Source organism: Osmerus mordax, chromosome 12 (genome assembly GCF_038355195.1).
Source record: "Osmerus mordax isolate fOsmMor3 chromosome 12, fOsmMor3.pri, whole genome shotgun sequence".
Lineage (NCBI taxonomy): Eukaryota > Metazoa > Chordata > Actinopteri > Osmeriformes > Osmeridae > Osmerus > Osmerus mordax.
Genome location: NC_090061.1, coordinates 10,560,051 through 10,572,760, shown reverse-complemented (window position 1 = coordinate 10,572,760; position 12,710 = coordinate 10,560,051). Strand labels below are relative to the sequence as shown.

At 44.2% G+C, this 12,710-nt stretch overlaps 1 protein-coding gene across 1 annotated transcript in view; it reads left to right on the top strand.

Annotated features, from left to right (window-relative positions):
• diaph2 (diaphanous-related formin 2) overlaps positions 1-12,710 on the top strand; it is a 360,351-nt gene that overhangs the window by 87,837 nt on the left and 259,804 nt on the right. The window contains exons 8-13 of the mRNA XM_067247259.1: positions 4,735-4,809; positions 4,931-5,000; positions 5,747-5,883; positions 8,202-8,310; positions 11,369-11,479; positions 12,694-12,710. The exon at positions 12,694-12,710 is cut by the window's right edge and continues 96 nt beyond it. Coding sequence (XP_067103360.1) covers positions 4,735-4,809; positions 4,931-5,000; positions 5,747-5,883; positions 8,202-8,310; positions 11,369-11,479; positions 12,694-12,710 — 519 coding nt within the window. The remainder of the gene's footprint in view (positions 1-4,734; positions 4,810-4,930; positions 5,001-5,746; positions 5,884-8,201; positions 8,311-11,368; positions 11,480-12,693) is intronic.

Genomic DNA, 12,710 nt, shown 5'->3' with positions numbered 1-12,710 from the left:
AGGAGCCTCAGGGCTGTTTAGGAGATAATTAGACATTTCAGGAATGTTTTGAGCTCAGCGGGGGGTCATTTACAACTGTCTGGGGACGCCGGTAAACTGTCCCCTATTCTCTGTCTACTCTGTTTATTTAATCCTGCAATTACATTGACTTCTTCTATTCACTCCACACACGCACACAAACACACATGTGCTGCCTACAGCACTTTTGTTGTTGCTACTTCACCAAACCTCCTTCAGTTGCCCCTGCCCCCCCCCCCCCCCCACCACCACCACCCCACTATACGGCTCCCCTCTCAACCTCCAATCCAAAAGCAGCAAAAAGTGGAACATTCATTTAGGTGTGCGTTTGATGTGCAGTCATTGTGAGACCCCCGCTTTCGGGGTCCTGCTGAGACTCAAATGCCATTAGAAGCGCCGGGTGGTCCTTCTCAACGATGCCGACCCTGTTCTTTCAGCGCTCGGAGCAACACAGCCAATCGCATTCGCAGGGTGCTGACACCAGGAATATTGTCCTCCGCGGGTGCCACCGGCTTTAGCCTCTGCCTCACTCTCTGGAATCCAATATCTCCAGCGCTGCCACTGTTGCTTCTGCGAGTGGGAAGGTTAATATGGCTTTGTAGTCAGCCACATGCAGACCAACACTCTGTTCACTGAAACTGCTGAAAGTACTTGTGCCTGTGTGCAGGCTGGGGTGCCCCCTCTGTCACGGTGTACAGCAAGGATAATTACAATATCTCCCCTCCCAATCATTTTTCTGAGAGGGAAGGACGTCGATTTAGTGAGCCAGACGCATGTCCTGTCGTCAATTAAGGGATTAAGGGAAGGTCTAGCGGATGTCTTTACTGTAGGTGTATGTATGGAAGGGCAACTGACCAGTTGCGTTATGGCAGATACAAATATATGTGTGTGATCTTAAAATCCTTTACCCTCCACTACTACCGTTTTTTTAATGAAATAGCTCCACTTTGTAACTGGATTACAAATATTGTATAACATTTTTCAGAGTTTCATGTGAATCACATGTTTTTCTTTCATTGACCTTTCCAGGCCTGCTGTGTATAGGTTAAGACTTTAGATGCCCACCGGGAACAGCAGATATAACAAGCTTTGAGAAACAAGGGAAAATCGCCATGACGCTAATTACTGTCAAACAGATTCATGTATTTCCTGTTCAGTAATCCCATTTATTGCACAGTCCTTTTTGCTATAAAGTTCATAACCTTTTAGGCAGCATTTGTAGGATACTGATGCAATTTATTTTTTTATTTCCTCCATGAACTGCCCTAAAGGCCACATGATGAATGTAAATTTTAGCATTTTTGAAATGTGAAGTGAGGTAACTTCAGGGGACTTTTTTATGCAATTACATTTAACTTGCACAAGTTTATCTTTGTACTGCTACTTTTATTCATTACATATTTTGTTTTTCATCATATACCTACCATTCTCAGACATTCTCACAAATGTTTGCCATACAGTACATCACTTTATTTAGCATATTCTATTTTGGTAGTTTCAGTAAGCCATTGCATTGATTTGAAGCTGAATTATTTCCCTTCTCAGAATGCAAAATCAAACGACTGAGCCAGGCTGTGCTTGGTTTCAGGTTATGATGTTGAGAGCTATTTGTTGCGAGCGTCTGCATGCCTCAGGTGGAATGCGGCACTAGATGGGCCAGGAGAGGCAGTGGAGGGCAGTGATATGGCCCAGGCAGTGATATGGCCCAGTGTGTAATCCAGTATGAAAGATGCAGCTCCCACACAATAGTCCCCAGCTCATCACAATGGAATAAACAAAACAAGAATGAACAATGTTGGGCCACTGGCTGATATCAATAGACATCATGTAAGCATCACAGCACATGGTTAGTCATCAGTCAGACAGAAAGGATAAATGCATGTCAAATTCAGCCATAGAACATTCTAGTAAGTCCGTCACTTGTAGCATATAAACACTGTTCAAACCCCAGTATTGAAGTATTTCCCAAGCCAAACGTCTGGAGGTAAATGATTTATGAAGCTGTACCCCTGTCAGCACACACATTCCATTCAAGGTCAGTGACATATTGGATTCACACCCACAAAAGCGTATTGGTTCAGAATAGCAGGTTACTTGTTCAGATATTGTGAAGAAAATATCTAATCTCAACAAAAGAAAATCTTCTTGTTCAGATTGATTTGAAATTACAGCGCAACTATTCTTATATGTTGAATAGACAAATACAACAAAATATAAAGTTATGGACAATGTAAAATAATTTATTTTGTTTTGGAGCTAGAGTATATGAAATGCCAGCTTATTTCTTATGTTTTCCTACTGTATTGAGTGAGAAAATCACTAACACCTTGTTTATCTGCTCCACGGTTTGGCTGTAAAACCATCTCATATCATTTCAACTTTTGTGGCGCTTAACATAAATACAACATAATTGCGTCAAACAAGCAGAAATAGTATAGATAAAAAATGGCTCGCTAGGACAGACCATGAATTTTTCATTTTGCCTGCGGAATGTACATGATTGCGAAAAGTAACACAATTTGGTGGCACTTAACTGGAGGATTATAGCCATCAATATTTCATGAACAAGTTCCCCCCCCAAGTTAATGAAAACCTTGGATGCATGCCACAATTTAAGGTGGGGAAGATGGTACTGAAAGAATAGGATCCCATCTATCCCAAGTGCCTTCCTATCTCTTAGTTAAACAATCATAGTTAAACAAACCTAACCATCCCAGACCCAGATCACACAGTAATGGCAAACATATGAACAGTTTTAGCAAAGACAACAGCTAAAAGCTTCCCAGAGTTGAGACAATAGACCGTACATGTTGAGAAGATGGACAGTCAGTGTTGAGTAGATAGACAATAGTAGCCTACCTTTGCTCTCTACTAGCAACATGGCAGCTGATGGAAACATCTTCAACCTTGCCTGGTGTCACGTGTGGAAAAAAGGTGTTTGGTTTCAATCTACTTCTGGGATTGTGTCAAAATACACTACCATGTTAGGGCTGCCTAGATTAGCTTTAATTCAAAAGAGGTATGAACTGTGATCTGCCAATGAATCTCATTTGTATGTCGTGTCATGTTGTGTTCAGCCTTCCCTTCTACACAGAATCTGAGGTTACACAGCGACACAGTGGAATAATCACAATACCTCTCCACAAATATTGGCTTCATCTCCCAAGCTCTCACAGACGACCCGCAGATGTGAATATGGAGCATAAACACCGATTGTGGATTTAGTGAATTGTGCTCCCCCAGCCGTGTCTCCTCTCGTTAGTCTTTGTTGCCTCACGTTCCTCATTTGGTCCAACCACCTCCATTTCAATGTGGGGTGTTCTTACGAGCAGCATCGGGATTGTACTTTACACTATTTAAACTAGATTGTTTTCCAGAGATCTCATTTTTGCTCTCTGGGTTTAACAATGTTTGCATGCAATTATCTGTCATTAGGTGCAAAGAAAGAAAATGGCAAACGTTAAACTGGAAAGGCCCTCTGTAAACAGACAGTTATAAATGTTGAATATTATGCTGCTTTGTTTTATTAACAAAGCATATTATTATAATGTACTGTACATCAATGATAATATGTTGCAAATTAGGTCACGGCACCCAGTAATGAATTTTGAGTAATTGTTTGGAAGGCCATACGGTGTTTATAATTTACCGCTAATTCCATCACCGACCAGAGAGATATCTCCTTTCACCTCCGTCCATCAGCCTCAGGCTGGTGCATATCACTGCTAATTGAGGGTCTTCTCCGACTAGCAGCGTCAATACAAATGACTTTAATATGTGGACCATCATTGTGTCGAACCATTGTCAAAAAGGGGAAATAGATCATTGAATTATAGCCCTTTAGTGGCACAAATTGCTCCATGCGTTTTGTTTTATTGACAGTTGGAGGCTGAGAACAAGCGATGCTAATGACATAATGTGGCGGTGATCAGACTCTGCCCAGGCTCTTCTCGCTTTTCCTCAGACTAGCTCACGCAGACTAACGGCCTCATCTGCACTGGATCATTTCCCATCCCCTGATACACTGTAGGTTATAGCCAATTATCTCCCACGATCCATTATCGATTACAGTGTTATCTTTCTTGCATTTCTTAATCTGTTGGTGCTGGTACACAGGCTGCAGGGGGCCAAGAAGCAAATGACTAGACCACAGGAACTGGAGTTGAGATGGATGGCTGTTCATTTGCCTGTAAATGGCTGTGAGATATACATTCTACAGTTTAGTATTAGCGCAGAAAAAGCACTGTGCTGAGTTATGGTGGTTGGTCTCGAAAACAGTTTCTCTAAAGTAATAACCTGGAAAAATGAATTCATCCTACCAGTTGTTTACTCTATAGTGTGTGCTGAAACATTTGTATTTTTTGTAATATTTGTATTTTTGTATTTTTATATTGTAATTTACGGCAACTTATATTTTATTTTATTGTATATTTAATTCAATTCTAATCCCACTTAGTACTGCTAGTTTATGTACCCTTAGTATAGATAGTCCACATATTAAAATTTTAGGTCCCTATATGTTTATTGTATGCACCTTCCTGCCCAAACAAATTCCTTGTCTGTGCAAACTTTCATGGCGAATAAATCCCATTCTGATTCTGAAATTATTGATTGCCTCAAAGACAACAGGAAAAGAGGGTTTAATATTTCGAATTTACAGAAGCTCAAACCGTACTTATTTTGCTGGCTCTGTGTGTGCTCTGTCCTCTCTTCTAGTTGGGTAAATAACTTTGGACATGAAGGACTTGGCCTCCTTTTGGACACTTTGGAGAAGCTTCTTGAAAAAAAACAGTAAGCTTTTTTAACAACTTTCAAAGACAGCTCTTTCCACTATCTCCACAATGCACTAGATATCTTTTTTACACACCACAGTCTGCAATAAATAATATCTTCTTGCTTGTATTTCTTTCAGACAAGAGAATATTGATAAAAGGAACCAGCACAAGTTGATCCAATGCCTCAAGGCCTTCATGAACAATAAGGTTTGTAAAAAAAAAAAGGATTGTTGAAGGCATGTTTTTATGGTAGGTATTTCCTTCAGGTGGCCAAATCTTATTGGTAATAATTTCCAGTATGAAACTGTAGCTAGGGATGTTTCATGAACTAAATCAAATATGTACGTATATATGTGTGTGTGTGTATATAGAAATGAGAGAGACAGAAGAGTGAATGAGTGTTAATTTATATATGTCCTCCTTTCCTTCTTGTGTAGTTCAGGTTGTCAGGTTCCTTATCTAGCCGTGACAGGTGTTGTAATTGGGAGAGTAACATGAAACTAATTTGCCATTTTCAGTACATTGTCTCCGACTCTTTAGGTGATCTTTTTTTTGTTCTCTTTTTTTTTGGGCAGCAATGTCTCATTTCTAGAAAGTAGCACATAGTTCAAGGATGGATGAGCTATTGATATTGCTACCCTTTTACTTAATCCCCATATGTGGTCAACTCTGCCCATAACTCAAGTGGGAAGAGAGATTTAAAGGTAGAGGACTATATTTGTCCCCACAGCCTTGTCCTGAATTGGATTAATTTATCATAATCTCCATTTTCCTCTGGCCTCATTGTCCCTCCTTAAAAGAGAATTAGGGCTAACTATTACTTATATTAAGAGGTTCTTTGCATAGTTCATTTTTAACTCGCAAGTAAGTTCTCCATGAATGCAAATGCTCTCATTAAATGACACCCAATGGACTTGTTTAATTCATTTCTTTTCTCTCGCGTATGTCGACAGTATGGTCTGCAAAGGATTCTGGGAGACGAGCGGAGCCTGTTGCTGCTGGCCAGGGCCATTGATCCCAAACAGACCAGCATGATGACGGAGATCGTCAAGATTCTCTCGGCGGTGTGCATCATAGGTGAAGAGAACATGTAAGTCCGGTTCTTCACACACCTGCTCCCTCTGCTTCCCCCTAGGCTGTCTCCGGTCACCAGCGGAATCAAACCACTATTCTCTCCCTGGGAAACACAACACACTCATCTCTAGAATCAGATTAAAATATATATCCGTGTATTTGTAGTTGGAGACAGCATTTCCTTGGCTCCAACACTGCACATTGGGGGCTCTCACATTGTGTTAGCAGCAATGGCTGTGAGATGTATTGGAGTCTGTCAGTTAACATGTTCTGATTTAGCTGTTTGCGCTGTGTAATGTATTTAAGTGTTCAATGTAGTTGACCATGAACACACAGACTGGCTGACAGATTATAAATTGAATCCAGGGGAGCATTTTTTATTGTGTCTGCCACAGGGGTAGAGTAGAATAACAAAGGGACTGCAAAGTTAGTCTGCATGCAGCGCTAGAACAAAAACCAACCCACAACTGATGGAGAGGCTCAAATCTCAATCTCAGAGGCTCAAATGCTTCTTGTTTATCAGTCTATCAAAATTCATATCATAGGTTAAGGATTTTGCCCCAGCTGTCTTTATGTACAGTTGGCTGTTAGGATTCCTCACCTACAATTATCTTCTAGTTGTCTCCTTCCTGTGAACACACACACACGTGTGTGGATTATCCCTAAATAGGGTCCTATGGGTAGCGCTTCTGCAGAAGATCAGCGCAGCCAATCACAGGCCTGTCTCAGAATGTGCCTTTGAGTGACACTCTAAAGAGCTGAGGCTTCACTTGCAAACTCAGTCTTGACATGTATGTTTGTGACACATCCTTAGCGAGGGCATCAAGCAGGAACACAAGGGGTTAAGCTGACGAGGTTCTCTGGAGATACACTGTTTGAACTGGCTTTAAAGTAACCCAGTATATAACCCCCCGCCCCACCCGCATGTCTCTATCTTCATCACTGCCGTCACATAGGAAGCTGGCTGTATTTCAGATGTGTTCCAGACATCTTTGCTGCAGTTGACAGTGGGTCATCGCCCCTAATCTTGAAAATCCTACACAAGGAGTTTCCCTGTTGAAATGAAAACAGCAAAGTTCATATCAAAGCTAAACTAATTCTGACCAAGGCCATCCATGATGACGAAATCTCATTAAATCTACAGAGCTTGTCACCACGACTTCAGACAGTGCCATCCTGTCATCGAGGGACTTGTGGTTAGATGGGGACATCCCCTGCATAGCGCCCTCTCCCCCTCCCCACGCACTGCGCTCCAGAGCCAGTCTATTTTGGAACAGGGGAGGATCATAGCCGCGGCTGGCTTGTGAGCCATCCTGCATCCCTTGGGACTGCTACGCTTCAGCACGTCCTGGATGGAAAGGGGGGAGCAGCGACAGAGACGTGGGGTGAGAGGGAGAGAGAGAGAGAGAGAGAGAGAGAGAGAGGGGGGGGGGAGGGAGTAGGGGAGAGAGAGGGAGGGAGTAGGGGGAGAGAGAGAGAGAGAGAGAGAGAGAGAGAGAGAGAGAGAGAGAGAGAGAGAGAGAGAGAGAGAGAGGGAGAGAGGGAGAGAGGGAGAGAGGGAGAGGGGGAGAGGGGGAGAGGGGGAGAGGGCGAGTAGGGGGAGAGAGGGAGTAGGGGGAGAGAGAGAGAGGGTAGGGGGAGAAGGAGAGAGAAAGAAGGGGGAGTGGTGGGGAGACAGACTGAGAGAATGAGAAGTCTTGTCTCGCCTTTGTTGTTGTCTCTCCTGTGTATAGCAGATGAAGGCGAGACAAAAAAATGTTGCATTTCCAGCGTGGTTGTGCGTGCAAGAGAGATAGAAAGTATGGTGCAACACAAATAACGACTACAATCAATATATATTTGCCCGTTTAAACTCCCTCATTTCTAGAGCTGCACCTTATTTTCGGTGTGCAGGACGTTGAAATTGTTTTACTCGGAACAAACTTATTTTGTTTTTGTCTGATTGTCCAATTTGCCCTGAGCCCTTGTGAGCATATTCATTTGTTTCCTCAAACAATCGGTGTTTTAAATCCTCTAACCTTTCCTTGACATCAAATCGCATTCCAGAATTTGTGTCCATAAATTACGTCATCAAAACAATCTTCTTTTCTTCTAGCATTTCCGAAGTGAATAGCAAAGCAGCTATATTAGATTACCTATAAATGACAGTGTTGCAGACAAAGAGTCTGGCCCCTCAAGGTTGGGTCACTGCTGAATGTCTGGCCAAGGACTTGGGTGAAAGGAGGCGATGGACGGGGTCGAGGTTGTAATAGCAAGTAAATGTCCTGTTGCCGCGACAGTGAAGGTGTTTGCTGACTTTCTCTCGGCATCCTGTCTTCTTTTTTTCTTCCTCAGCTTGGAAAAGATCCTGGCTGCCATGACGATTGCAGCAGAGAGGAATAACAAGGAGAGGTTTGCTCCGATAGTGGAGGGACTGGAGAACCACGAGGCCCAGCAGCTCCAGGTCAATATGCACACACACACACATGCACACACACATGCACACACACATGCACACACACACAGAGGCTAACCCCTGGATGAAAAGATTTTCCCCAATGCACAATGCCCATCACACACATTCTCAGAATATGTAATTGCATCGCTTTTCATTTCACCGGATAATGGAAAGTTATGGCTCAACGGTCAAACACAATGACTGTCAAACTCTAGCATAGCTTGTGGTTACTGTGGTGACAGATGCAGTGAACATCAACTGGACCACTTTCATAGGTACTTGTCATCTACAACAATGAAGTTGGTTCAGCTGTGGGGAACACAATGTTTTACATACCGTATCTATGCACAGTAAGCAATCGAAAAGTCAAGTCACAGGGGCTATTCCTTGTGCAATGAACAGAATTATTCAGCTCTATTTGGTGTCATTCACACAAATAGCCTCTTGTCTTCAGGTCTGGTGCTTGATATTAGGGGCCAGGTTGAAATTGACAGCTCTGTCACTCTGGGGTCCATTGTAGCTGAGGCTCTGTCGACTCGTACAGACGTCCCCTCAGCCTCCCCTACTGGCTCCTTGTCCGCTTGTCAACCCCCGGCGCCTGTGGTGTGTGACGAGAGCCCACCACCAGCTATTTGAATGTTCCAGGTGTGCCTCCTGCCTTAATCATCTGCACCTGCTAGCTGTACTGAAACCTCTATGTGAGAGGACACTGGAAATAACATAGACCGGGAGAGAGATGTTGTCTTCTTGGGATTTCATCTTCCCTCTTTGTGTCATTGTTTTGTTTTTTCTTCTGCCTCGTAACAAAATTTTTCCAGCTTTTTCTTTGTGGGGTTGAGTTGGGTCTCTGAGGACCCAGTGGGAAAGGGCAACCATGCAGCAATGCACCTGTCTATTTCTGCTGTTTTTCATCACCCTCTAACACCTTCTCATTTTATTCTGCCTTCCATGATATGTGGTTGTTTTCTTTCTTTTCATTCTTGTTTTTGCTGGTAAACAAAACTTAGTAAAAATACTTTTCCAATTTGGGAATTGGTGAAGTGATTTGGAGTGTAATAGGGCCTGTTTAAGGAAGTGTAGAAAGAAAAAAAAAGCAATATGGAGACGGATAGAAAGTGAGGGAGGGATGGAACCCTTTTGATTGCAAGGCCTTGTTTTCCTCCTGTAAAAATTGCAGCTAATGAAAAGAACCGCTGCTAATTGTGAAGTAAATTAAAATACCTTGCTGATGCAGAAGGTTCAAAGGAATTAAACACTTTTTTTCCCCGCTTCCAAACCTGTGATGGGTTGCAGAGCTTGACTCCGCTAATGTGATTAAAATGTGTTTTTGCCGCGGTTCAGGCGCTGCTCCGCCACAGAGTGAAAGCCGGCATCCCAACTTTAAACCGTCCCAGCAGTGCCACTTTTAATTACTCTGTAAGAACCCTCCCATGGCAGCGCTGCAGCGCGCGTGGAGCATTAGCTCGCCACGTTTGACATAGCCAAACCTCACATACAGCCAACACCAAAAACAACCTCATCCATTACACCAAAATGGCTTCACAAACATGGCTTAGGTGAGTTGGCAGCCACTGATTGCACAACATATCGGTGTGCGGGAGGAGAGACGATGCGATTGCTCCGTACCTCCGTTGGGCTGATCCATTCAACCAGACTCCACAGCTTTGCCAGATCTGAGGAAAGATGGAAGTGAGCAGAACCCGGTGAAGTTGTAGACGTTTTCGAGGGAGGATTCCTGCTCTTTGAGTCTCTGGAGGGTACAACTTCATGCTTCAGTGCCCAGCTCTGACTCCAGGCCTCTCCAGACCCCACTGAAGCATGCAGAGGTCTGCAGTGTATCTGGGGCCTGACACCATTGGCATACACTCCAGCCTCCAGCCACGTCCTGTGGGTCGGCTTGGATGGTGCAGAGACAGACAGACAGGGAGAGAAGCCTTGGAGTGGTTCTACAGCGCTCTGTAGGCCCAGCAGGCCTGGCCCATATGTCTGTGTACAGAGTCCCCATTAGCACTGACATGTTCTCATGAAGCATAACAACACGTTCTCTGACTCCAAAGGATTAATACAAACCTGTTCAATTTCACTGTCCTGCGGCTACCGAATGGGAATAAAACACACAAAAAACAAACCAGTGCTGTTGCTTCCAGATGGCTATTATTCCCCTCTGTCAGGCAGATCCCCCACTAGCTGTATCCTCTCAGGCTATGGGTTGGGTATTAAAGGACAATAAGAGCAATGCCGATAAATTAAGATATTGTGTCTGTGTGTAAGTGTGCGTGCGTGTTTGTGAATCTGTTTGTGCCTTTTTGTGTCTGTTTTTTTGTCTTATGTGTTTATGTGTGTGCCTGAGTGTGTGTGTGTGTGTGTGTTTATGGGAGATGTGACTGTGTGTGTGTGTGTGCTTTCACACGTGCAGAAAGAAACACTTACAGCAGGAACCAGTGTGGAAAAACGAGCCAGTGACTGCATCCCTACGGCCGTTAATAAAAGATGCAGGCCAAAATGAACGCCAGGGTCGGGCTTTTGAAGGACTACTTTTCACTTGTCGATCACAGGAATGTTTCAGCTTCCCATTGATCTGCTGTCAGAGGAACACTCCGTCATGTCCTGACGCTCCTCCCTGGAGCCACATTACAGCCCGTTAAGACCCATCAGCTCTTTCCCTTCCCCTCCGCCTCCCCCAAGCCACCGCCCAAATCCAATAAATCTATGTAAAATGTACATGTGGTTAATGCATTTCCTGGACCTTTGGCGTTTGCTCTTCTCAGCTCCGTGTACCCTATTTTGTCATTCTCTTTCTGCACAAACAGAAGGTTCCAGGGTCTTCTCCCCTATCCCCCAAAACATACACATTTGACAGAGTTTCCATGGACATGTTTCGATTCAACACCCCTTGAAAAAGTACAGGATAATGACCACATCATGCCCACATTTCACTAGCAGCCCTGTGCAATTCATCACCATACTGATTCATGCTTTTACCATGAATCCATTTTATGTAGCTTCTTTTCTTCTGTGTGTGCGTGCGTGCGCGCGTGTGTGTATGGTGTGGTGCCTACCACAGGTGGCCTGTATGCAGCTCATCAACGCCTTGGTCACTTCCCCCGACGATCTGGACTTCAGGATACATTTACGCAACGAGTTCCTGCGCTGCGGCCTCAAGAAAACTCTACCGGTGAGTCACACAGGCACATGGCCGTCTCCTCCCCTTATTTCTCCTTCTCTCAAATCACTACCTTCAGCAAAATGTGATTACAGACTATGTCTCCTTAATGCACTCACCCTAAACCCCCTCCCATGTAACCTGTACACTGTATTAGAGAGATAAAGTTACAGATAGAGAGCCAGGCAGAGAGATAGGGCAGATTGAGCTCCTGTTATTACCAGCGCACTGTAGGTCACCTCACCGTGAGGCACCACATCACTGATCACAGTTGTCTCCTGGGCAGTGTTATCAATCAGCGGGCCAGATCTGCGCTCACGCAAACGAGGCCGACTCTCATCACTCACAGCCTCGTTTGGGGAGGGAAAGACCCACCACGTGTTAATAAGTCTCTCTCACGGCTCTCCCTGATTATGGCTGTCATTAGTTTAATCATCTTCATCTCTGCCCCCCGATATGACAGGGATCCAGTCTAGTTGTTTATGAATGTCACATGTATGGCCCCTTTTTAAACTAGACAGCTGCTTTCAAAGTAGGTGTTAATGCTAGAAGGTAAAAACAGCCCGCGTCGATTAGGAATATAAATTGAACCAGCTCCAGAGAATGGAAAAAAGAAAAAGAAAAGTTTACTTTCTGTGACCCCTAATCCTTGAGAGAGTGAGATTCGGCCATTTCCTCCCGTCTGCCATTGAGGCCCGGATCCCTGCTCTGAACTGGTGTTTCCTAAGACAGATGGCGAGCCTGGAGAGCATCCCTCTGATTGATAGCTGCAGAAACTGGGTTACATTTGGGCTGGGTGGTGTCTGTAAACTCCCATGGCAGTGATTCATAGTGAAGTTGTAAAGTGCACCATTACAGCCCCTGGTGGAGGCAGAGCAGGTGTGGAGGAGTAGGGGAGTCTGGGAAGTCTGGCAGAACAGGGGGAGGGTGCTCTAGCTTCTGTGCTCCAGTCGCTGTGTTTATCCCACAAACTAGTGTGCAGTACTGTACGCAAATAAAGCTCACATCAGCTGGTGCGTCATGGTGACTTTTGGTGAGGTTGGAGGAATGTGCGTAGGTCACTCTAAACAGCACAAACTAGGTTAGACATTTCTTTATCAAATAAACACCAATATGTCCCAGAGCTTTTCAACTCAAGTACCTGGGACCAGTGCCATGATTGGATACCGTATTCTAGGCAGTTCCCTTTTGTCGTCCCATATCTCTTTCCTCTCTTTGCATTCCAGGAGTTGAAAGAGACAGA